General features: G+C 42.3%; 1 protein-coding gene across 1 annotated transcript in view; it reads right to left on the bottom strand.

Moving 5' to 3' along the window:
- The window catches only part of POC5 (POC5 centriolar protein), a 201,582-nt gene that overhangs the window by 72,406 nt on the left and 106,200 nt on the right, over positions 1-22,976 (bottom strand). The window contains exon 7 of the mRNA XM_033929309.1: positions 1,993-2,097. Within this exon, the coding sequence (XP_033785200.1) occupies positions 1,993-2,097 (105 nt within the window). The remainder of the gene's footprint in view (positions 1-1,992; positions 2,098-22,976) is intronic.

Raw genomic sequence — 22,976 nt, forward strand, 5'->3', positions numbered from 1 at the left:
GGTAGAATTATGGATGCTACAGGTTAGGTTGAAGCTTAATCCTGAAAAAACAAGGTTTTTTGGCAAGCCCTAATAAGAAAATTCAAGAAAAAAGTATCCAACTGAATGGCCAAAATTTTGAGATAGCATCTAATTTGAAAATTCTGAGGGTTACTTTGAATCGCACATTAACTTTCAGAAAACAAACAGATTTATTAATTTTAAAAAGTTATGCGCTTTTATGGAAATTAAGAATCATTAAAAAGTTTTTTGACAGTGAATCTTTTCGGTTACTGGTTTAATCTATTGTATTATCAACTTTAGACTATTGTAATATAATTTATTTGGAGTTACCTAAAAAGACTATATTAAGACTTCAGTTGGTGCAAAATGCTGTAGTTCGCTTGATTTTTAATCTTAAAAAATATGATAACGTTAGTCCTTTTTATACCAAGTTGCATTGGTAGCCTTTTGGGGCCAGAGTGCTTTTTAAGTTTGGATGCATTTGTTATAAGGTGTTTTTTGGATTATCTCCCTCATATTTGTCCCATCTGAAACTTTCTTACTCAACAAAAGGAACTAGAAATGCTGGAAAGTTCATCTTCCCTACTCCAAAGGCCTGCCATTTTAAGACCTTTTTAGACAGGACTTTGGAGTATCAAGCTGGGAAGATGAGCTACTGGCTAAGTCCGATAATTGTTCAATCTAATTCTTACTTCACATTTAGGAAATCATTAAAGACCTATTTATTTGACAAATAAGAATATTAATTTTGATATATTTAAATGAGGTCTTATGTTTCTATTCTTATTGTCACAGTATGTTTTAATTTTTTAAATAATTTTTAATATTGTACTTGAATGTTTTTAACAATTGTATTACTTTTATTATAAAATTTTAGATTGTACATAGATAGTATGTTCTATGAAACTGTACCATGTGCTGAAATGTCTCAGTATTTTCCTGTTGTGAATTGCCCAGAACTACCGGTTGGGCAGTATACAAGAAAATTTATTATTATTATTCTCTTTGGCCGAGTATTCCGCTGTTTCTCCTGAGACGATTTGCAGAGCAGCCACTTGGGCCTGGATTCCTGCCTTTGGCAAGTTTTACCGATTTGATGTGACAGCTAAGCAAGATGCTATTTTGGGGGCTTTGGTTCTGGTGGCGGGCTCATCAGGCCCCCTCTGATGTGTTGGGACTGCTTTGATACGTCCCGCTGGTGAAAATTCAAGAGTTTATTGTACAAGAATGAAAGATTAGGTTACTTACCTCTGCTAATCTTCTTTCTTGTTAATAGACTCTGGAATCTTCACACCTGCCCATCTCTTCTGTCCGATTCGCAGGCCACCTGACAGTACCTGGTAAGTGGATGTTTGTCTTGACCAGCCTCCCTTCTGGTCCCTTCTATGTAGGATTGGGGGGTTAGGGGGATCCCGGGGTGGTAACCCCATCTGCGCCCTCAGGCTGTCTTTATTTTTTAACATTATACTGTTCTTTGACATTGTTCCAATTTAAAGTTATGCAATGTTTGGCCATTGGCCACTAATTGTTCTGTTTTGTTTCTCCTGAGCAGAACTGATTTGTAGCGAGGAGTCCCCGTATCCCTCTCTTTCCTTTCTGGTGTTTCCTGTTCTTAGCTCCCTCTGGCTTGTGTACAGACTGAAATTCTAAGACATGTGACAGGATGTACATTATATACCTAGAAAGGGGCTAAAGGTTCGTTTTGGAATGCCAGCAGCTCAGAGCTAGAGAGGATACACAAACCGGCTGGTGAAGATTCCAGAGTCTATTTACAAGAAAGAAGATGATCAGAGATAAGTAACCTAATCTTTCGTTATCTATCATGTCAAATTTTACTTTTAAAACCAACCTAATTAGGACTTGAGGGAAGGAGCAATTTTTTTTAGTCACATCACAATAACAGCTTCTTCTTTTGCTTGCCATAGTAGCTATGGCAACTCCCAGAGTTTAGAGGTTACCTGTAACACATCACTCATTTACCCTACATACCTCCTGTCTGGCATCTGCATGCTCCAATCGCCAGTGTGTAAATGTTCTCATCAACTCTGTCCTCTCTTTCTGTCGTTCTAATGCCTGAGTCAAGTTAGTGATTACCTAGGAAAAATGGTTATTCTTTTAATTTTTTCTATAGTATGTTCTAACATTTTTCTTCCCAATAGATTTAATCCTCCTTATACCAAAGTTATTAATCTGTAACATGAGTTCTTAGATGAAAAAGTAAATCAGGCACATAAGTGGGTAATACACTTCTCCCTCCGTATTTGCGATTTCAGCATTCATAGTTTCGATTATTCGCGGTTTTTAGGTTGCTGGCTCCTCCCCTCAAATTACATCAGCTTGCATAGAGAAATTGCTGATTCCAAGCTTTTATAGAGAAAATCGCCAATTCCTAGCACTTTCTTCACTGTGTTTTGCCTCTCCTTTAGGAACAGGCCAGGTCTCCCACCATGTTATTGGCGGTTTCACCATATTCACGATGGTTTTTAATAGAAAACAGCGAATAACATATGAAAAAGTTATTTGCGGTTTTTCTGTATTTGCGGTTCTGTTAATCCCCGATCACAGTGAATACGGAGGGAGAAATGTATCACTGAACTAGTTTTCTTCGGCCTAGAAACTCGGAGGTTTTTCTAAATGTGTGCAGGAATTCCTATGCAACTGCTGCCTCACAAAGCCCTCCTCGATGAGCTTAGGAATCAATTTCCAGGGAAGGTGGATGAGTATGTGTGTCTGATTTATCCTGCTGTCCATGAGAACAACAAGAAAGCTAGGTATCTTGCTTTCTCCACTTAAAAGTGGAGAAAGCTAGGTATCTTGCTTTCTCCACTTACAAGTGGGATAGACTCTGCACATACAGAGGGAACTATATAATTGAGGGCTGCTCCATTTGTAGTGGCTAAAAAGTCTACATGTTCTTTCACCATTTCTCATAAGTTTGTTAATGTTGTCAGAGACTTTTTCCTCCCATACAAACAAACCACATGGTGCCCATTTCAAGAAAAAATGTTTTATTGGGGAACAAATATATACTCTAATCAAAACTTAAATGCAGCAACTGTTTTAAGGTGCCCTTGGCAGTTTGAGTGTTGAAAACAGGTCTCTACCAAATTTGAACATTTAGATATGTCAATATTAGATTATCATTTTTGTAAACAAAACAGCCCAACCACTGTAAAGTTCATTCTAGTGCAATAGGTGAGACATTCTAGACCAGTGGTAGGCAAACTCATTAGTCAAAAGAGCCAAAGATCAGCAGTACAATGATTAAGATTTCTTTTGAGAGCCAAATTTCTTTTCAAGATAATATCTTATTTATTGACAAAAATATTTTTTTAAATTAAAATAAAAATATGACAAAACACACATTTAATGACACCCCACTCGCCCGCACATAGTCAAAATCGATTTGTGGCAGAGCCTAGAGAATGACACAAGAAAAAAATTTGTCACCGTCAGCTTGATCCCTGTCCCCGCAAACCATCTGATCCCATCCACAGAAGCCTCGAATAGTTTTATATTGAACTTATTAAATTATAAAAAGAAACAATATTCTGTAAAGTTATCAATTTATAAATCAGCATCTTCTCTCCACTCTTCACTTCTCTTGCCCATTTCCCTTCAGCGCTTTCTCCCCATTCTCCACTTCTCTTCCCCATTTCCCTTCAGCGACCTCAGTCCACTCTCTCTCCACTTCCCTTCAGCTCACGCACATAAAATCAAGCAAGCAATTTTATATCATTTTCATTCTATTCATTCATAGAAATTAAAGTCTAAATAATGCCAGTCACATAACAAAACATGATTTTACAAAAATAATTCCCTGCAGTCAAGCCTGCAAGGATTACTAGATGTCTTTCAGCATAGAAATGTTATGGGATGCATTTAAGGCTTCCCATATTTTTTAAACTCTGTAAACCGTGTCGAGCTCCACTTCAGTGGAGAAGATGTGGTATATAAACCTAAGACTTAGTTTAGTTTAGTTTAATATTATTTCATATTCAGCGTATATTAGAAAACAACTTAGAAAACAATTTGATAATTTGGAAAAAGACATTAACCTTTTGGAATCTAAATTAGTTGATAATTGGGAGCAAAATACCTTACAGGCTCTATTAAAAGCAAAAGGTAAATATAATGAGATATCTTCTAAATTTGTAAGAAAAGATTTGTTTTCTCAACAAACTATGTATTATGGAAACTCAAATAAGGTGGGAAGATTATTAAAGCAAAGCAAAGAAAAGAAGAACAAAAATTATTGCAATAAAGGATAAGAATGGAGAGACATATACTAAGATTGAAAATATTTTAAGTCAATTTCTAAATTTTTATAAAGACCTATATTCTTCTGAGCCTTATGCAGATAGGGAAAAAGATGGTTTAGAATTTTTAAATTTAATTGTTGGACCAAAGATTCCTGACCATATAAAAAGAAGTTTAGAAGAGCCTATATCACTGAAAGAAGTAGAAACAGCATTGAAGTCTCTTGGATCCGCTCCAGGTGGTGATGGTTTCACAGTGGAATTTTATAAATCATTTCAAAGTACCCTATTACCTTATTTATTAAATTTATATCAGTTTCAACTAACTCAAGGTTACATTACAGGTACTATGGCAGAATTATTAACAATCGTTTTGCCAAAGCCAAACAAAGATCCTACTTTGGTTTCAAACTACAGGCCTATCTCGTTAATCAATGTTGATGGAAAACTTTTAGCTAAGATATTGGCTTTACGATTGGCTAAGGCTCTCCCTTTTATTATTGATATGCACCAAACAGGATTTGTTGCTAAGAGACGTTCTTCTAATAATACCAGATTGGCTTTTCATATGTTAAATTTAACAAAAGACATGGATGATCCGGCTTTCTCTGTCTCTTTGGATGCGGAGAAAGCCTTTGATCGAGTGGAATGGACTTTCATGTATCAGGCATTAGACTGGTTTGGTATAGGTTCTGGATTTATACAAATGATTCAGACGTTGTATAGCTCCCCTGCTGCAAGATTGTACATTAATAATAATTTATCAGAGCGTTTTAATTTGCGAAGGGGGGTTACACAAGGCTGTCCATTATCTCCTTTGCTTTTTGATATTGTATTAGAACCCTTGTTATTAGCCATTCAACAAGCAAAGGGGATACAAGGTATTCCTCGTACAGATTGGAAATATAAAATATCTGCATATGCAGATAATATACTGCTTTATTTGAGAAATCCAGAAATTACCATTCCGTACTTACTTGAATTGATAGAGAAATTTAGAAAATTTTCAGGGTATAAGATAAATTGGAGCAAATCAGAAATTCTTCCACTTAATGTACACTGTACTAAAGGCTTATTTGATTCATTTTCAGTTATATGGAAAGAAGATGGATTAAAGTATTTAGGTATTAGAATTAAAAATACACTAGAAGATACAATGAAAGAGAATGAAAAATTTTTATTAAAAAAGTAACAGAAATGTGTGAGCAATGGAATCCTTTGCATCTTTCTTGGTGGGGGAGAGTCCAAACTATTAAAATGATGATAATGCCTGTGGTTTGTTATCAAATTAGTTTAGCACCAGTTTTTTTTCAGGGGTCCTTTTATAAAAAGTTAAATGGTATTCTTACAAAATTTGTTTGGCTGGGTAAAATGCCTAGAATTGCTTTAGTATCCTTACAAAAACCAATTGTGGAGGGTGGGGTAAATTTTCCAAACTTTTATAGGTATCATCATGCCTATATTTTACGCCAGGGTATGTATTGGGTCCTCCCAGAGCTCATGGAAAATATCCCGGATTGGCTGTATTTGGAATGACGACTCATGTTTCCTATAAATTTGTCTCATGTTCTTAGTGTTACAATGCCTAGAAAATATAAAGAGAACAGAATATTGATGGATACATGGAAAACATTACGTTATGTCAGCAATTTAACTCCAAACCCAATAAACAAATCGACATATCAATCTTTATGGCTAAACTACAAGATTCAAGTTGGCGATTTTAAAATTGTATGGAAGCATTGGATTATTGCAGGTATACGGACTCTAGGTGATGTTATTTTAAATGGTAAACTGCTTGATTTTTCACAGTTGCAAAATAAATATGGTCTTAACAAATCACAAAGCTTTAAATGGTTGCAACTGAAGCAGGCTATTCAGGAGGGGTTCCCTGAACGGAAAAATCTTAACAGTCAGTATAGTCTGGAATTCTTATGCTTTCAGACGGTTTTCTTGGGTCACCAGGCCGCACAGTGGTATAAATTAATATCTGGATTTATGAATAAAAAACCAAAGACTGGTCTTAGAGACATTTGGAGCATTGAGATTAAGCATCAAATTTCTGCATCTCAATGGCCACGAATTTGGTCTTGAAGAATGAGATGTACAGTGTCTGCATCTATGAGGCAAACTTGATTCTTTTTGTTACATAGAGCATTTTGGACCCCAGTTAGATTACAAAAGTTAGATGGCTCTAAGTCTAATAGATGCTGGCATTGTAATCTGGAAGCAGGGACTCTAGATCATTTAATTTACTTTTGTCCCTGTATCATGGCCTTTTGGAAATCAATTTGGTCTCAAATTAACTGTTTATTAGAAAACCATGTAGCTTTATCATATGATACAATTCTATTTGGAACGTCAATGAGAATAACGGCTAACCGAGACCAGCAGCAGTATCGGGAGCCCCTCTCCAGCAGGGCACCTGATCACAGTTACACCCCTCCCCCGATCCAGCAAGGGAGAACACTTTGAAAGAAGCGGTGCTAAAGGCTCACCGAGACCAGCAGCAGTATCGGGAGCCCCTCTCCAGCAGGGCACCTGATCACAGTTACACCCCTCCCCCTATCCAGCAGGGGAGAACACTTTAAAAGAAGCGGTGCTAACGACTCACCAAGACCAGCAGCAGTATCGAGAGCCCCTCTCCACCAGGGCACATGATCACAGTTACACCCCTCCCCCTATCCAGCAGGGGAGAACACTTTAAAAGAAGCGGTGCTAACGGCTCACCAAGACCAGCAGGAGTATCGGGAGCCCCTCTCCAGCAGGGGACCTGATCACAGTTACACCCCTCCCCCGATCCAGCAGGGAAGAACACTTTAAAAGAAGCGGTGCTAATGGCTCACCAAGACCAGCAGCAGTATCGGGAGCCCCTCTCCAGCAGGGCACCTGGTCACAGTTACACCGCATGTAGATCTTCATATTAATATTGAAGAGTGTCTGCTCAGGAGTGGCGTGTGAGCACCGCTCCGCCCCTCCCATGACCCAGCAGGGAAAAAAAAAAAAAGATTGCTTTCAAGCAGCGGGCTGACATCTTTTCGCCAGCCCGCTCAGGAGAGGAGTGCGATCACCACTCCGCCTCTCCCACGACCTAACAGGGAGAAAAGATTTAATCTCCTCTCCCTGCTGGTTAACGGGGAGGAGGCCGAGCTGGCTCGACCGACCTGCATGCTGGTCCGATGTAGTCCTTCCGTGGCGGCGTGGGCTGGCTCCCGCCTTTATCTGCCCTCAGCAAGCCGTTGTTGCAGCTTGAATTCAACGGAACTGGTCCTATGCTGGTTCGGGAGGGGGTGAAGCAGTGCTCCCATACTCCTCTCCGCTAGTGGCTGGACATGAACACAAGGAGCCGAAAGCCAGAACTCTCCTATCCACCACGAAAAGAAACAGGACCCAATTCTTCAACTCTTAACCGCCGCCATAGAACCATTCAGGCATCAGGCAACGGCTCCCTCAGCTACCAGATCGGAGCAACTGTCAAACTGGAAATCGGTAGGTGAGCTCAAAAGAAGCAAACACCAACGAGACTGGAAGTCCCAAATGAAAACAGCAGAGACAGAACAAAAAACCAACAAAAAGAAATTTAAAAGAAAAATCAACAAAGGCAAAATAAAACAAAAACAAAAGCAGGACAAGGGAGACAGCACAGAAGATGACCTAACTGGCCGCCATCTTGTTGGAATATTCATTTCTATCTCTATCTCTACCTCTGTCTTTATATTTTTATCTTTACTTTTCATAAATTGTATCTTCAGGTACTTTAGTTAGATTGTGAGCCTTTGGGACAGTTAGAGAATTTCCAAGAACCTATCTTATTTATTTTTATTTATTGTATCTTTTAATGCATCATTTTTGTAAACCGCTTAGAAACCTCACGGTTATTAGCGGTATATAAGAATTAAATTAAATTAAAATTAAATAAAAAGTCAAATTTCATCAAACAATAATAAACTTTTATTAATAATGACTGGAGTCGCAATTCAACATATCACTAGAAATTTGAAAAATTACACTAGACTAAATTACACTTTCTAGTAGAATTCGTTGTGCCATATATACAAAATGGAAAGAGTAATTGCCATACAAAAAGGGAATTATAATACTTTTAAAAAGATTTAGGGGCCATTGATAACTTATTGTAATGATTAGATGCCTTTTTACACCGAAGGAAAAATTATGTTCTTACCTGTTAATTTTCTTTCCCTTAGACGCAGCAGATGAATCCAGAGACCAATGGGATAGCTCACATCTACCAGCAGGCGGAGATAGAGAAACTGATTAACAGGTGGTCCTATTGGCTGGCACTCCTCCTGTTTATCCAGTATAGCTCCTTGCCCAAGCATCCGTAACCATCAATAGGCATAGCATGTAAAAATCTTCTTTCCCATAACAAATCTCAAAATGCAACAATACAGAAAACAACCTGCCATAATAACAAACTGCGAAAGTTGCAAAAGAAAAAACCGAGAGACAATATCCAGAAAGGGTGGGGCTCTGGATTCATCTGCTGCGTCTAAGGGAAAGAAAATTAACAGGTAAGAACATAATTTTTCCTTCCCTAGCAACAGCAGCAGATGAATCCAGAGACCAATGGGATGTAGCAAAGCAATCCTCAATCTGGGTGGGAAGCAAACGCCGCCTCCGCAACAACCGAAGCACAAAACGCCCCTACCGCATGCGCCCCCACATCCAAGCAGAAATGCGGAGAGAAAGCACTCTCGGAAGACCAATTAGCCGCGAGACAAATCTCCTCCAAGGAAAAAACCTCTGGGCCGAGCCCAAGAAGTAGCCATCGCTCCGGCGGAATGGTCATGAAGTTCTTTCGCCACCCACTTCCCTGCCAGCAAGCAAGCATAAAGAATGTCCTCCTGGACCCATTGAGCGATGGAGGCTTCGGACGCCGCCATACGTTTGAGGCGTCCCTTGAAGAATACAAAAAGGAGATATAAACAACTAAAAGTCGTTAGAAACCGAGCTCGCGGAGAACGCTACGTACGTATCAAAAAATGCAGTGAATAAAAGCACTGCTTCCAATTTCTCCTCCCAGGAAGAAGGAAGGAAAAGCGAGCATGACATAAAAGAAAGGATGACACCCCCCTAGAAAGAAATAGTGGTACCATCCGAACTGATACCCCATATTTCGGGAATTAGAAATAGGAATCCCCGTTGAACAAGGCCTGCAACATAGAAAACTGCAGAGCTGAAGCCATGGCCACAAGAAACCCCATGTTCAACGGCACAGCCCTTTAGAGTCCCAAAAGACAAGGATGAAATGAAGCCTTCGGTAAACTGAAAAGAAGTACATGAAGATTGTACTTCAAACCGGGCTTTCTAAGAGGCGCATGAATATACCGCACTCTGTGTAGGAACTGAACTACATGAAGCTGAGAAGTAAGCGAAGAGCAATATACATAGCCCATGTAACAAGCCAAGAATGGCACTAGAAGCTGAAGGGAATTGAACGCTAAGCCCTCGGCAATACACTTGTGCCAAAAAGGAACTCTGGAGTGGTTCAAACGTTAAGAAGCACCCAAGAAAGGAAAGACCTCCAAAAGGAAGCGGAAGCCACAGGAGAAGACATCCGTAGCACCTGGATAAGAGAAGAAACAACCTTCTTCGCATAACCCTTACACATCAGCCAAGATTTTTCAAAAAACTAGGTCGTAATACTAAAGTAGTACAAATATCCATGTTGATCGGACCCTAGGCGAGCAAAGCCGGAGATACCAGGAAACTCCTTAGCCCGGCTGTCGAAAGACTCATCAAATCCGCATAGTAAGGATGGCATCGCCAATCCAGAGATTCTACAAATACTGTGCCCAGAAAGCGAAATCGAGATGGCAAATCCAAGCCATCACCAGCCAGCGGAAAACACTGAAAAAGAGAAGGCAGAGGCGAGAAAGGAGCCATGCAGCTACCCCCTCTAACTCCCACTTCCTGGGCCCGCCAAAGAAGCTAGGAAGCTTAGAATTGAGAGACGAGGCCATGAGGTCTAGGTCAAGGAGATCTCATGTCCATAAAAGGAGCTAGAACGCCTGAGCCACAAATCTCAATATCCAGGATGCAGAAGATTACACTATTACTAACATGCACACTTTCCAGAGCGTACACAGCGCTGTACACTGTAACATACAAGAAATGGACCATGCTCAGATTCCGCGGAGAGAAAGTCTATCCAAACTCTTATCCTGATCCATAAAAGGATCTGCCAACAGAAGACGAAGATGAGAGTCCACCCATTGAAGCAGACCAACTGCACCTGCCAACTGAGTACAACACCTACTGCCCAAGCTGTAGAGAAATACCCCCATCCTAATACTGACCAAAAGGAACCTCAGCGCAATCCGGAAGAATGATCTGAAGCTCCAGAAAGGTAACCTGACCCTGCTCAAGAGTAGAAGAATGAACAAGTACTGAGTCGCCTCTGAAGACCAGACTCCTGGAGCTGAGGATGGAAGTCACCGAGCCCCCCAACCCGACAGCCCGGGATGGTCAGTGGTCATGAGCTAGTTCAGCAAAGACCGAGGCATGCCTTGAAAAGAGAAATCGCGCTGAGCCACCAAATCATACAGAGCGATGCAGGAGGAACATACCAAATAATTGGAGCCCTGAGATACCGGGAACCACCGGAACAAAAGCGACTGCTGTAGCGTAAGAAGGAGAAAGCAAGCCGAAGTTCCCAGTGGAGTCAGCAATATGGATCCCAGAAACTGTACAGAATCCCATACGCTTGGTCATGGTAAGCGAAGAAGAATACCAATCTGAGACCGAGACCCCACGCCCAAGTCTCCGGAAAGAAACACATGTCTCTCCTATATGAATAAAAGCATTACCCCAATATACCTATAAATAGTACAGGAGAAAAGAGCGCTGTGCAAATTCGAAGATGCACGTGTAAACAACTGAGGAAAAGATACCACCCTTTTCGTGTCAGTCAAATGGCCCGACTGGAAGTCGTCCAAATCAAGCAGGCAGTCAAGAAGAAATTAGATGAATTGCCTGGTAACGCCAAAACGGTACCACCGCCCACGTGAAGCCCTGGGTAGGCAAAATGGCATGTGCCAAAACCGAAAGCGCTGCTCCAAGAGAGGCAGGCAAACCAAGTGCCGATTCGGAGTCCATAGAGAAAATGTAAATATACTCCCAGGTTGTCTGCAGAAATGTGTAACCCCGAGAAACTAATTCAGCAGAATGGGATCCAGCCTGCCCAATGCCCCCGTCTCAGGCACCATGCAGTAAGTGGAACAACATCCCTTAGTTCCCGAAGAACTACAAGAACTGTTCTGAGGACCAGTAACACTGAAAAGGGAAACACAAAACATAGAGACTCCAAGAACGAACTGGAAACCTGAGGAGGATGCAAAGATGCAAGCATCCTGAAAAATTTCCACAGCCCTCTGACCTGACATTATAGTGTCTTCTCCCTCATGAGAAAGCCTGAAGAGTCATCGGAAGAAGTCAATATCCCCTCAGAATGAAGTGCAGAAGGTCAGGGAATGGCAGGATGAGACTGTAGGATCTGCAAGAAGATTCTCCTAGGAAAAATCAAGTTTCACATTGTAAAGAGGAATATACTGGAACCATGAAAACTGTATTAACCCCATGCAACATGAGCGAAATACGTATGTCCTTTAAAGTGAATACGTACTAGACTCAATCAAGATGCTGCATCTACCGCCCCGTGGAAAACAACAGCAGCCTTACAGGTATCAGACAAAGCTCACATCGCTAATGAGAGCTTCAGGGATGAGGCTAACAGCAACATAGCGCGTGATCTTCCGCGGGTTTGATAGAATAGGTAACTGGCTCCTGGTTAAAAAGAGCTGTACAGCCCTTCCTGTCTGGTCGGGGGGGCCCGTCTAGCATGTGCCATGAGAAAATGGTGACAGGAGAAACCAGCATGATAAGCATGGAAATCTAAAGTCCAAGCCCCCTCAGAAATAGAGAAAGAGAGTCCTGGCCGCAGGAAGATGCGTAGTGACATTATGCACATAGAGTCAGCCCGAACTAAGTACGGGGAAAGTTCCGTTGGACTGGAAAACAGCCAACGTCGTTCCTTTACATAAAAAGGGTTGCAAGGCTGAGGCTGCGAACTATAGACCGGTAAGCCTCACCTCAATAGTGTGTAAACTCATGGAAACACTAATTAAGTATAAATTAGATACGATCCTGAACGAGGAAGATCTCCGGGATCCCAGCCAACATGGATTCACCAAGGGTAGGTCATGCCAGTCCAATCTAATCAGCTTCTTTGACTGGGTAACAAGAAGACTGGACTCAGGAGAGTCCTTGGACGTCGTGTACCTGGACTTCAGCAAAGCATTTGACAGCGTCCCACACCGCAGGCTGCTGAACAAGATGAAATCAATGGGATTAGGAGAGACTCTAACTGCATGGGTTAAAGATTGGCTTAGTGGCAGACTTCAGAGGGTGGTGGTTAACGGTACCCTCTCTAAAATGTCAGGGGTGACTAGCGGAGTGCCACAGGGTTCAGTCCTGGGCCCACTCCTCTTCAACATATTCACTGGCGATCTGACGCAAGGGCTTCAAGGCAAGGTAACCTTATTCGCTGATGACGCCAAACTATGCAATATAGTAAACAGCTATAATCTACAGGATGCTATGGAGCAAGACCTGCGCACTTTAGAAAGTTGGTCCTTGATCTGGCAGCTGGGCTTCAACGCCAAGAAATGTAAGGTCATGCATCTCGGTAACGGAAATCCTTGCAGAACTTACACCCTGAATGGAGAAACTTTAACCAGGACTACGGCAGAACGAGACTTAGGAGTAATCATCAGTGCTGACATGAAAGCAGCCACTCAAGTGGAGAAGGCTTCATCTAAAGCACGGCAGATGATAGGTTGTATCAAGAGAAGCTTCGTCAACAGGAAACCTGAAGTCATGATGCCATTGTACAGAGCCATGGTGAGACCTCATCTGGAAAACTGTGTGCAATTCTGGAGGCCACATTACCGTAAGGATGTGATCAGAATTGAATTGGTTCAGCGGATGGCCACCAGGATGGTCTCGGGGCTAAGGGTCTCCCGTACGAAGAAAGACTGAGTAAATTGCAGCTCTACAATCTCGAAGAGCGTAGGGAGAGGGGAGACATGATTGAGACATTTAAGTACATCACGGGACGGGTCGAGGTGGAAGATGATATCTTTCTTCTCAAGGGACCCTCGACCACAAGAGGACATCCGCTCAAGCTCAGGGGAGGGAAGTTTCGTGGAGACGCCAGGAAGTACTTCTTCACGGAGAGAGTGATTGAGCAATGGAACAAGCTTCCAGTGCAGGTGGTCGAGGCACGCAGCATCCCAGACTTCAAGAACAAATGGGATACCTATGTGGGATCCCTACGAGGTCATGCCAAGGGATAGGGTCACTAGGACTTGAATGAGCGGGTCAGTAGAGGGACAGTATAATTACAATTATACTTCAGGGGGTCAGTAGACTTAAGAGGGTGGGTAAATAGTGTGGGCAGACTTGATGGGCTATAGCCCTTTTCTGACGTCATCTTTCTATGTTTCTATGAACTTGGAAACTGTTTGTACTAGCTTTAGGCATATATATCCTGTGCCACTACTAGACACATGCAGCTCAGCACAGAGGCCCAAATAAGGACAGTTACCAACAGACAAAGGCTCAATCTGCAGCGACCCCAAGAGAGACAATGAGATACCTGTGTGAAATACAGGGCACTAACTTACTGCTGATCTCATTGTGCTGTGAGTTGCCATATGTCGCTCCAGTCCGGAGACAAACCGAGACTGGGTGACCTAGCACAGGTCAAAGTCTCTCTGGTAAACCCCTTGAGTGCTAACCCCAGAGTCCGATTAAACAAGAAGCTTCCTTCAAGGGAGTACAGCAGGAACACAGACATAGACATATAAGCCTGCCCAAGCTTGTCCCAAAGCTTGTGAAACACATACAACTTGTCTGAACCGGAAAGGAGAGAAGCCCCGGCATACCATAGTCAGCTGGAAACAAACTACCGGAACGCTGCAGCTCTCCCACCATCGCCGGAGACCCAAGCGCACGCCTGATTCCCGCCGACACATGGCCGCTGCATCAACACTCCTAGAAACATAGTCGGATTCGAGCCCTGTAAAATTTACTCTGCCGCGGCTTGCATAGAAAGAAAATCAGACTCAGGGAATAACCAGAAGAATGGCCCACAGCGCCGGAAAAAACATGTCCCATCTCATGCGTGCTGCTATAAACCGGCACCTGCACAATCAGCTGCACATGGCCGTGACAAACACCGATGAAAGAGAGCCTCAGAATAAACAGGACTACTGCTGCACTGAAACCCAACAATGAGAACAAGTACGAGCATGACATCGCTTCGCTACTGCCGCGCTGTAACCAACAAGGAAACCAAGCGCGTGCATGCAAAGGGCGGGAAGTCCCGGCTCCCTCCACGGATTTCTAGTCATAAAACTTAGCCTCAATAAAATATCCATACCTTAAATGTACGATGACCGAACCCACAGTACTAAGACTCCCAAACAGAACCTGAAGTTCAAACAACCGTAAAAGCCAGACATACTCACAAGCCTGTTGTTAGGGCCGGATGAAGCCAGTTTGCAGCAAAAGAATAGCAGAATGTAGCAACTGTTGTCTCTTTTTTTTTTTTTTTTTACAGAGAAGGGAAAGAAGAAAAATATTGAGACCCAGTCAGACCCTCTATCACTGGAGGGAGGGTGAGGCAGGGACCTGGGGGGGCCCAGGTGTAACCCCTAAAGCCGGCACCGTTCAGCCAGACACCCCTGTCTCACTGAAGAGAAAATCTCAACAGGAGAAATAGCACTGCCAGCTCACTGAAGAGAAACCTCAACAGGAGAAACAGAATGGCAGTCTCACTGAAGAGAAACCTCAACAGGAGAAACAGAATGGCAGTCTCGCTGAAGAGAAACCTCAACAGGAGAAAATAAAGTTCCAGCCACAGCCAGAATTCAGGAGCTAGTTGAATAGCGACTTTTTCCTGCTGGGAGATAGAGAATACTGGATAAACAGGAGGAGTGCCAGCCAATAGGACCACCTGTTAATCAGTTTCTCTATCTCCGCCTGCTGGTAGATGTGAGCTATCCCATTGGTCTCTGGATTCATCTGCTGCAGTTGCTAGGGAAAGTATAATTATAATTATGGGAAGGGGTGGTTTTATAGTTATATTATAGGTTTTATCAATATTTATGAATACAATACATATATGTTATTTTTTATTATAATATTGTGAAAAGGGTGGGTAGGGGAGGGAGATATTTTTATGTATTTTATGATGACATATGGAAAATTTCAAGTAATGTATCTAATTCAATTGATATAATATGGTGTACAAACAGATTGCAGATAGGCTAAATTCATTCTTTGCGTCTGTCTTTTCCAAGGAGAACACTGCATCAATGCCTGAAGAGGGAGAGTATTCAAGGGAGAAATAGAGGAAAGCCTCTCCACAGTAAATGTGGATCTGGACATCAGAAAACAGATTAAAACCCTCCTTTGCAACAGACCTATCCCTTAACACCCCCCTTCCCCCATCTCACCCCCCCCTCTTCCTTACTTTTCCACCCGCCCCCCTTCTAAGTTTGTTGCTCCCCCCCCTTTTTTCCAGCTAATATGCTTGGTTCCCCCCCTCTCTTAAACTTAATTGTATCCTACTACAGCACACTCTGTATGTACCCCGTATTTGGCCCTTCCCTCACCTAAATTGTTAATGTAAACGAGTTTGACCCTACGATTGCTTTGTTATGTTCTTCTTTTTTCTAATCGCACTGTATGTAATTCATCTATCTGTTGTGAACCGCCTTGAACTCCCTGGGTATGGCGGTATACAAAATAAAATATTATTATTATTATTATATACTATCAGATCGACAAGCTAAAAAGTGACAAATCCCCTGGACCAGATGGAATTCATCCAAGAGTGCTAAAGGAGCTTAAGGTATAAATCGGAGAATTGTTACAATCCCTAGCAAACTTGTCAATTAGAAATGGGCAAATACCAGACGATTGGAAGATGGCGAATGTCGTCCCAATCTTTAAAAAAGGATCGAGAGGAGAACCAGGCAACTATAGACCTGTGAGTCTTACGTCGGTTCCTGGGAAGATGGTTGAAGCACTAATTAAGGATAGCATAGAGCAACATCTGGAAAACTATGACCTGATGAGAGCTAGTCAACACGGCTTCAGAAAGGGGAAGTCATGTTTGACAAATTTACTTCAATTTTTTGAGAATGTGAGCAAAGAGATTGATAGCGGAGAACTGGTGGATATAGTATACTTGGACTTCCAGAAAGCGTTCGACAAGGTTCCACAAGCAAGACTTCTGAGGAAACTACAAAGCCATGGAATAGAAGGAGATATGCTAAGATGGATAGGCAAATGGCTGGAAAACAGACAGCAGAGGGTAAGCATAAATGGAAAGTTCTCGGACTGGGAGAAAGTGACAAGCGGTGTTCCCCAGGGCTCGGTTCTTGGGCTCATCTTATTCAATATCTTCATAAATGACCTGGAAGAGGAAACTACAAGTAATATAATTAAGTTTGCGGGTGATACAAAACTATGTCGGGCAATTGGGTGGCAACAAGACAGTGAGGAACTCCAGAGAGACTTGAACCTGCTAGAGAAATGGGCGGAAAAGTGGCAAATGAACTTTAATATAGATAAATGCAAAGTGATGCACCTGGGCAGGAAAAACAAGGAATATGCATATAAAATGTTAGGTGTAACATTGGGAAAGAGCGAACAAGAGAGGGACCTTGGGGGTACTGATAGATAGGACCCTGAAGCCGTCGGCTCAATGCACAACGGCGGCAAAGAAAGCGAACAGGATGTTGGGCATGATAAAGAAGGGAATCACGAGTAGATCGGCGGACGTCATAATGCTGCTTTACAGAGCAATGATCAGACCACACTTGGAATTCTGTATCCAACACTGGTCTCCCTACCTAAGGAAGGATATAACCCTGCTGGAGAAGGTGCAGAGGCGAGCCACGAAGCTAGTAAAGGGTATGGAGAATCTGAGCTACAAGGAACGCCTCAGAAAACTGGGATTGTTCATCCTCGAGAAGAGAAGACTGCGAGGGGATACGATAGAGACTTTTAAAATACTGAAAGGTTTCGACAAAATTGAACAAGATACATCGGTATTCACATTGTCAAATGTGACTCAGACACGAGGTCATGGACTGAAACTGAGGGGCAACAGGTCCAGGACAAATGTCTGGAAGTTCTTTTTCACACAGCGAGTGGTGAACACTTGGAATGCTCTCCCGGAGGAGGTTGTGACGGAAACCACCATTCTGGGATTCAAGGGCAAGTTGGATGCACACCTTCTTGCAAATCACATTGTGGGATACGGGTCTTCAACAGGCAACACCTAGGTTGGCCGCCGCATGTGCGGGTCGCCGGACTAGATGGACCCAAGGTCTGATTCGGTGAGGGCATTTCTTATGTTCTTATGAATAAAGATTTGGAAAAAAAAAAAAAGTCTTTCAGCATCTCCCCTCACCTTCGTGACGATTTTCTTATTTTTTTTTTTGTCTTCCAGCTGCCCGAACCAGCTTTCATCAAGTTGCGTGTGGCTGCCAAAATTTCTCCTCTGATGCAACTTCCTGTTTCCGGTTGCACCAGAGGAGAAGTGTCGGCAGCCACATGTGACTTAATGTAAGCCGGCTCGGGCAGCTGGAAGACAAAAAAAAAAGAAAATCACCACGAAGGTTAAGGGGGAGGGAGGGAGATGCTCAATAGGTGACGTGTCATCTTCTAGCTCAGGGGTGCCCATACTTTTTGGGCTTGCGAGCTACTTTTAAAATGACCAAGTCAAAATTATCTACCAACAATAACATTTTAAAAAAACACAAAGCACACTATACGCAGAGAAAATGTTAATTATCATTTATATTCCATGGGTTTTCAAAGAGGTCAAGGCAGATGACTTTATGCAATGTCACCTCAGTAACAACTATACAAAAATAAGACAAATATACCCCCTCCCTTTTTACTAAACCGTGATAGCGGTTTTTAGCGCAGGGAGCTGCGCTGAATGCCCTGTGCTGTTCTTGATTACTCATAGGCTCCCTGTGCTAAAAAACGCTATTGCGGTTTAATAAAAGGGGGCCATAGTGCAAAATATAGACAGCAGATATAAATTCTCAAAACAGACACATTTTGATCACTAAATTGAAAATAAAATTATTTTTCCTACCTTTGTTGTCTGGTATTTTCATCAGTCTGTGGTTGCCCTTTTTTTCTTCTGACTGTGTATCCAATATTTCTTCCCTTCTTTCAGCTTCCTCCAGATCTCATTCCCTCCCCCAATTTTTTCTTTCTTTCTCTCTCCATGCTCCCTTTCTTTCTGTATGTCTGTCTCTCTCTCTCATTGCCCCCTTTCTTTCTTTCTGTCTCCCTGCCTCCCCCCTTTCTTTCTTTCTCCCTGCCCTCCCCCAAGAAACCGCCATCGGGGAAAAGGCCGCCGCTGAGCTCTGAGCTCTCCCTTGCTTCCCTTCCCTATAAAGAGGATGCTAAAGCGCCAGCCCAATCAACCTTCCCCACCCGATGTCAATTCTAACGTCAGAGAAGAAGTTCCGGTCCAGCCAGGCAGCGATTGGCTGCCCGGAACTTCCTCTCCGAATATTTGACAAAAACTCCCAAAACAAGCCTAAAAGATATTTGGAGCATTGAAACAAAACAGCAGATTTCTACTACGCAGTGGCCACGGATTTGGTCTTGGAGAATGAGATGTACAGCGCCAGCATCCATGAGACAAACTTGGTTTTTTCTGTTATATAGAATTTTTTGGGCCCCTGTTTGTTTACAAGATGCTGGCACTGTCAACTTGAAGTAGGGACACTGGATCACTTGTTTTATTGTCCCTTGATATTCAATTTTTGGAAATCAATATGGGGAAAAATTAATATGGTACACGAGGTCTCAATACCATTGTTTTATGATGTGGTCCTAAGAATCCAATAGACGTTTATAAAAGCAGATTTCTTCTCATTATGGAAGAATTGGGACAGATCAAATTTTTTGTTTTGGTGGGAAACACTGTTTGTATTACAGATATGAAAAAATGAATGCAGAACAATTGGGTAATAATAAAAATTTTTTAAAAGTATGGGGTCCATTAGAGGCGGCCCACATAAACTTAAACCTTGCTTATTTGGCCCATGTCAGCCTTTGAGTTTGACATGCTTGCTTTACATCTAGGCCAAAAAGTGACTTTACTGTTTTATCAGATCCTAAAACCTTTTGCCACATAGTTGCAATATTTTAGAAGTGTCTCCTACATACTTAAAGTTGGATTCAAAGCAAGCTTTTTTCTGAGTAATGACTTCTTTCTTGTCACCTTACCACATGGGGCCGGACTTGTGTGCTTGGGTTAGTTTTACCTGCACACTTTGATTACTCTTGTACATTGAAAACATTTTCAAAGCTCCCATTGGCCCCTGCTGTTTCCCTAATCACTCTCCTTTCTTGGTCATCCAGTTATAAGCAATAGCCTGATTTATGCAATGTTAGTGGTGCTATGCACCTTTAACTAACAATTAACTGTCCAAACTGTGCTGGGAGGAATATTCAATAACTTTGCACTTCTTTTTTCCTTCACATTCCTTCAAAGAGGTCCAGACTGATAAGGTATGCATGCCTACCAGCAGATGGAGAATCAGACTTCTGAATCATACTGTCCTGTGTAATCCCCAAGTGTTGCGATGGTTTAGACAGGTCCATCAAAGTGCAGGTTGAGGTGCTGGAGTATTTTTGGGGTGTGAAGAAGAAGGATTCCATTTCGTGCGCAACTGGAAAATGTTATGGGGGGAAGAGCAAGCTATTCAGGAAGGACGGACTCCACCTCAGCAGAGACGGAACGAGACTACTTGCAAGCAACATCAAGAGAGAAGTTGAGAAGCTTTTAAACTAGGAAGAAGGGGAAAGCCGACAGTCGACCGAGAGATAGAGTCGATGGTTCGGGAACCGGTATACCTGGAGAATACCGTACAGGAAGATAGAGGGAAAGACTCACCAGATCGCAGGCAAAACAGACCAAAAGGGACACAAGAGGGAAGGACATGCAAGAAGGGAACAGACTGCAAACTCAAGTGTATGTACACGAACGCAAGGAGCCTTAGAAACAAGATGGGTGAATTAGAATCTGTGACACCAAAGGATAGCATTGACATCATTGGCATCACGGAAACATGGTGAACTGAGGAAAATGTCTGGGACACGGTGCTACAGGAATACAAACTATACCGCAGAGACAGTGACTCAAAAAGGAGGAGACATTGCCATATACGTCAAAGAGGGAATTGAATCTACTGGAGAGAACATGCCACAACAGACAGATAAGTTAGAGTCTCTATAGGTCAAAATTCCAGGAACAAATGGACTGGAAATGAGGATCAGCATCTACTACCGACCCCCAAGGCAGTCCGAGGAAATTGATGGAGAAATGACAGATGAGATTAAACGCAACAGCAAGGAAGGCAACGCTGTTATCATGGGCGACTTCAACTATCCGGCGATAGACTGGAACCTAGGCACCTATGGCTGCGCTAGAGAGACCAAGTTCCTGGATGCTGTAGGCGATTGCTTCCTGGAACAACTTGTCAAGGAAAATACAAGAGGAAACTCAATTCTGGACTGAATTCTAAATGGATTACGAGGACCGGCGCAAAGTGTAGGAGTAGAAGGGACGCTGGGAAACAGCGATCACAATATGATCCGCTTCGACCTGGACACAGGGGCGAAACATCGGTCCGGAATGACAGCCACGGCACTGAACTTCCAAAAAGGGAATTACAAAGGGATGAGACGCATGGTGGGGAAGAAGATTAAGAAGAGGATGAACACTGTAAAAACGCTAGAGCAAGCTTGGTCCCTTTTTAAGGATACTGTCACAGAGGCACAAAATCTATATATATCACATATCAACAAGGTTTTAAAGAAGAAAAAGAACAAAGAACCGGTATGGCTCACTGTAGAGGTAAAGGAAGCGATCAGAGACCAAAAAAACCTTCGTTTAAGGAATGGAAAAGGTCAAAAACTGACAAAAACTGGAATAAGCACAAACAACATCAACGCAGGTGCCATAAGATGGTAAAAGGGGCCAAAAGAGACTACAAGGAAAAAATAGCCAAGGAGGTGAAAAACTTCAAGCTGTTCTTTCGATATATTAAGGGGAAACAACCCACGAAGGAAGCGGTGGGACCGTTGGATGACCAAGGAATAAATGAGTGCTAAAGGAGGACAAAGCAATCGCTGACAGACTGAACACATTTTTTGAATCTGTATTTACCGAAGAGAATATACACAGCATACTGGAACCCATCAGGCTATATGCTGGAAGCGAAAATGGGAAACTGACAGGGTTAATGGTCAGTCTAGAAGAGGTATGCAGGTAGATTGATAGACTTAAGAGGGATAAATCCCCAGGACCGGATGGTATCCATCCAAAGGTCATCAAGGAACTGAAAGGAATTATAGCTGAACTGCTTCAACTAATAGTCAATCTGTTGATCAAATTGGGAAAGATTCCGGAGGACTGGAAGGTGGCGAATGTTACGCCGATCTTCAAAAAAGGTTTGAGGGGAGACCCAAGAACTACAGACCGTTGAGTCTGACCTCGGTACTGGGAAAGATGGTAGAGGCGCTGATAAAAGACCGCATCATTGATCACCTTGATGGGCACGGGCTGATGAGGACCAGTCAATACGGTTTCAACAAAGGCAGATCTTGTTTGACAAACTTGCTGCACTTCTTCGAGGGAGTAAACAGGCAGATAGACAAGGGCGACCCGGTCGACATTGTATATTTGGATTTTCAGAAGGTGTTGACAAGGTTCCGCATGAACGACTACTTTGGAAAATTGCGAGCAATGGAATCGAGGGTGAAATACTCACGGATTAAAAACTTGCTGGAGAATAGGAAACAGAGAGTGGGGGTAAATGGACAATACTCGGACTGAAAGAGTGTCACTAGTGGGGTGCCGCAGGGCTCGTTGCTTGGACCTGTGCTCTTCAACATCTTTAGAAACGATCTGAACACAGGTATGACGAATGAGGTGATTAAATTTGCGGACGATACGAATGAAAGATTATTGCCCCAGTCTCAATTGATAACAAGCCACTCAAACTAACTAACACCACTAAAATTCTGGGTGTGCTAATAGACAATAAACTTACGTTTCGTTCACACATCAGTGCATTGGTCAAAAATTGCTTCTATAAGTTGAGGATGATACGATCACTAGTCCCCCTCCTTGATAAAAACTCCCTTAATATACTAGTTCATTCCCTAGTAATATCTAAATTAGATTATTGCAATTCTTTATTAAAAGGGGCATATTTAAAAGACATAAAGCGTCTTCAAATTATACAAAACACAGCAATAAAGATAATTTCAGGCTCAAAAAAATTTGACCATGTCACCCCATTACTGCAAAAAGCTCACTGGTTGAAAGTTACATATAGGATTACATATAAAATAGCTCTTCTAGTCTTCAAGACTATACAAACCAACGCCCCGGCATTTATAGATAGGCTTTTGATTCCACAGAACTCATCGAGAATTCTTAGATCTACTTCAGTTTACCTTTAATGTTCCTTCTTTGAAAATTATCGGAACACGCCGTGCTTCTATTTTTTCCGTAACTGCTCCAATGACTTGGAATTCTCTTCCCTTATATCTAAGACTTGAACGAGATTTGCAGAA

This window comes from Geotrypetes seraphini, chromosome 1, assembly GCF_902459505.1.
Source record: "Geotrypetes seraphini chromosome 1, aGeoSer1.1, whole genome shotgun sequence".
NCBI lineage: Eukaryota > Metazoa > Chordata > Amphibia > Gymnophiona > Dermophiidae > Geotrypetes > Geotrypetes seraphini.